Source organism: Heliconius melpomene, chromosome 15 (genome assembly GCF_056956725.1).
Source record: "Heliconius melpomene rosina isolate 202511_hmr_F chromosome 15, ASM5695672v1, whole genome shotgun sequence".
NCBI lineage: Eukaryota > Metazoa > Arthropoda > Insecta > Lepidoptera > Nymphalidae > Heliconius > Heliconius melpomene.
Window position 1 is genome coordinate 6,271,640 of NC_140403.1, and position 4,439 is coordinate 6,276,078.

General features: G+C 33.1%; 1 protein-coding gene across 1 annotated transcript; it reads right to left on the reverse strand.

Annotated features, from left to right (window-relative positions):
* Positions 1–350: 350 nt before the first annotated feature.
* LOC146531491 (inward rectifier potassium channel 2-like) lies at positions 351–1,811 on the reverse strand. Its single transcript, XM_085198393.1, has 2 exons — positions 1,712–1,811; positions 351–1,425 (listed from the first exon to the last, which is right to left on the reverse strand). Exons 1-2 carry the CDS (start codon positions 1,768–1,770, stop codon positions 351–353), a joined length of 1,134 nt encoding a protein of 377 aa, XP_085054519.1. The 5' UTR covers positions 1,771–1,811.
* Positions 1,812–4,439: the final 2,628 nt, after the last annotated feature.

Here is a 4,439-nt window from a genome sequence, read left to right on the forward strand (position 1 = left end):
GCTTATCTTTTAATACATTTTTATATTGCAATAAAAATAACCAAGTTAGTTTTCTCAAGTGTCATATATTTCAATTGAATATACTTATATATGTGCAAAAATGACTATACTTAATTTCTCTAAAGAGAATTTAGATATTAATCATAAAAAAAATATTAAATTAGACCAAGATATAAAAACTTGTACAAGACAATTAACGGAAGTGAAGTTAAAAATATGTACCCTAGAAATACAAATGTTGGCCATGAAATCAATGTACCAAGATATTATGGAACTTCGGAAATTAGTATTAATTTTACATCCGCATTTGAAGCCAGTTTTATAATTTTGTTTATAATCGGCTGGGATGCTTAAACAAAATCACGTAAGTGTAAAAGATATTTTTGTAAAAGTAATGTTTTTCTTTTTTCATTATAACGTTCGAGGTCACTTGGTCTACATAAAGGTGTGTTCACACTATATGATTCATTAAATTTACCAAAATTTTCCACGAACCCCTGTTTCCTTTTATCAAAATAAACGGATTGTGAAAAGCGGCGACCCCATAAAATTTCTTGAGTAGTGTAACTCGATATGGCTTGCACAGTTTGACCAGTGGATTCAATTATGCCTTCAAAAACGACAAGTATCTCCAAATCTAGTTCTAGCATATTTTTTGCTGATATGTTATAAAGTGGACTGCTTTCATCTATTTTATGTACAATCGTTATTGGAAATATAAAGAGAATATCATCGCTCCCATCAACTTTTACGTTAAGTTCAATTTGCTCAGGATTTAATACATTATTATCAGATTTTCGTTCATATCGAATTAAAAATGCCTTTAAAGATGGAGATATTATTCTAGACTTTCTTATATTTCCCAACCTATATAAAAGGCAAAGATATCCATCTCTTTGATTGATGATAGCATTTTTGGAAAACAGTAAAGTATTTCTTCTGTATTTGGGTTTCGTTAGTTTAGCGAAGACTATTCCAATTATTACGGATTTTGTAATATGTCCTGCAATACTTTCTATACACATTGTGAACACTGCTGACGGGCACTCTAATGTTATAGTTCTCTTGCCATATCCAACTGCTGTATGTATTTCGATACTGAACAGAAATATTGAAGTGAAACTGTAAATTTCTTTCACACATGGATTCCATGCTGTTGTATTGCCCGGTTGAGGCAAATCTTCAGTTTTAAAATCACCGTGTAACTCTAGAATTAACCACCAAATCACTGCAAATATCAACCAGTTTATAATATATATAGCAATACAAATAAGAATGCACCACTTCCACTGAGTATCTATGAATTTGGAAATTATGAAGGAAAATACATGCTTAGTACTATTTGGTTTGACAATATTGAACTCTCCAGATTTGTGTACTACTCGTTGATTTTGACGCCGTATAGAACTTCGATTTTCCATATGTCTGAAATGAATAAAAATAAAAATTAATAACGTATGTTAAGTCATCCTAAATTCTTCTATTTATAGGGATGGGCTTAGAATAGTGAGTGAGAAATATAGGTTAATCATAAATCAATCTTATATCAAAACTAATTCTAGCCAAAGACTAAGAAGAAAAAGCATCATTGAGAACTCTCAGTAATGCTAGTCGTTGTCTACAGTTTTAGTAGTGTCGTACAATATGCTTTAGGAAGAGAACTTTGGACTACGCATAAAAAAATATAAACACTAAAATGCCACTATCTTACCTTCGGTACCGGCAGAGTGTATGATGACAATTACTTGAGTGAGCTTCTGTCTGGGTCATTTTAACTTTTCGGCCTTTTATTATTTTTAAGATGCTCAGCTCTTAATTACAACACATTCAAAGTTAAAAAACGAGATCACTGGTAGACTTCCGTATCTAGGCGTAGAGTGTGTCATTTGTTTTACCGATAAGGAACATGTAGCTATTACGTTTGTACTTTTTGTTACATAGATGCTTATGTTCATTTATCTTTTGATATAATTATTTCTAAAAAGCGAAAAAAATACACATATCAAGAATACTAGTGATATTTTTTCCAGATATAATTTTAATAACTACTAGTACTAGTATAGAATAATCTCTGAAATGACAAATGTTAAATAATTCAAATAAATAAAAAAAATCAAATGAAAAATAACATGAAATTATAATCAAATTCATATAATTTTTTAACATCTCCTGCACTCAGGAGTAGGTACCTATAACAACAGAATAAGAAGAGAAACACATTGATATTATGAAGCAAATAATTTTAATACAAACACTGAAATTAAAATTATTAAGACAATTAATTGAAATTTGCAATTGCGAGACTTAACGCTTTCTAAATGATAAATTAATAATACCAAGAGCCGTTTATCTCGAATCAAAGTTAGCACCGCGACCCATTCAAATGGATCTAAAACATTTGATTGGTGATTGCAGCTATCAGCTTCACGCTGTATCCCGCACATAGCGGGGTAGGTAGAGGGAACCTAGTGTTTAAGACAATCCGTTCTTCAATTTCAAAAAAAAATGGAGGCATTGCGCGCCGAATGGCGGAATTCAACGCCGCGCTTTGCCCCGCCACCAGAGCAAAGAAATGGAAATATACTTTTAAATAAATATTTAATTTCCTTGAGCGGGGATCGAACCCACAACCAGTCGTTTACGGTCACACTTTGTGCTCTTACGCAACGACTGGCCTCAACAAACAATTTAATGGAGTGTCAAATAGATTTTTTCATTTCCAGCAGGGTCCCGGGATGCACCTGAGGCCGACTGAAATGAGCATCGGCCGTGACAGTCGAAAGAGCAATGGCAATGACGAACAGGGAACCTAATTCGATAATAGCGTCGCTCTTGATCGAGCAACAGCGATCAGTCTTGTTCTGACACGTTGGAGGACGTAATTGTTGTTGTAAGGGGGAATGTTACTAATAGTTTGTGCTTAAAAATATATTAATATATTTTTTTTATATAAAATATATGTAGTATTATCATTGAATTTTCAAAATTTAGGCTCTACATAATCCTCCTTAAATATTTGATTTGACAAATTGTAGGTAATTCGTTTTTATTCCTTTTTCAAATTCCTGTCATCTTAATATTATTATATTTTCTTAATATTATCTGTGTAAGTTAATTGTAAGTTATTATATATGTACGTAAATGTTGTTAAAAAATAAATTTATACAACACTATTTTAATATTATTTTTGCAATGTTAAGTCTTTCTTATGTAACTATACGAAAATAAGTATCTACGCCTTGATAGCCAAACAATAGATTGTAAGTGTTACCTTGGCCGCCAGCATCCCGTTCGCTTTGTCAGACAAATTCCACTTTAGTTCCTCCCGACTCAACTACTATATGCGAACCAATATCACGCTAAGCAATGCGTTGGTATGCGAAAAGTACAGTATAATTATATGAATAATCACAGAAAATAATCAAGCTTCTAAGTCAACGCAATCAAAACATAGGAGCATTTACTAATCGTTTTGCTACATTTTGTATCAAAACCATAGGGTACTTCCCGTGGGCCTACAGTTGCGAAATTTGACTCGAAATAAGAACTTCCAAAACAAATAAAGAAAAAAAATCCGAAAAGCGAAAATTGACAAACAGACATTTAATTAAAAATAATAATTATAAACTTATATTTCTATTGTAAGGTGCTATTTTTCCCCACCCATAAACCTGAAATTGATGCAGAACTTGCGGTGGGCGAGTCCGATTCGCACTTGACCGCTTTTGTGCATCCTTACGCTTTTTCTATAATTGCAGAGTAGGGAGAGAGAACAAATACACTTTCAAGACACTCTTTCCACCCGGATACGAGTTAGTGATAATCACGGAAGAACCGAGCATCGGAGAACCGAGAGTCCACTTGATTAGGTTTTCTTTGCTTACTGCCGAGTACGCGGGAGTCTAAGTCCTTAAAGCTGTTTTAAGAAAAAGTTACAATATAAACCAAAAACTGTAGTACAAAAATTGCTTAGTTAATACCAGCATGATTACATTCAGTCTAGTTAGCTGGTTATGCAAGCCAACAAGACGTTGACATTTAAAAAAACGGTCTCACTTCTAATGAGTACGGTGTAGTGATTTGTATTATAGTATAGATGATTTATCGCATCAAATAAATCTTGTCAATTATTTCAGAAATACAAGGCCATCTTAATATTAATGAGGCAGGAAAAACATTTCATCAAAGATAATAGCAAAACTGCTGATTTCTTTTCATATTGAAAATATAGAGTCGTTGACAATAACAATGTATGTTTTTGCTGTTATTGTAAACGTATGTACCTAGAACGGACATTTAAATCTTATCTGCAGAGGCTAACAGTGAAACACCGTCAATTGTTTCCGAGCGCGTGGCTAGTTAACAAATAAACTCAGTTCACAATTGGCGTAGGTACCACGAGGCAAGAGTTGTCTGCACGCTTGCCAGTCATCGCCATC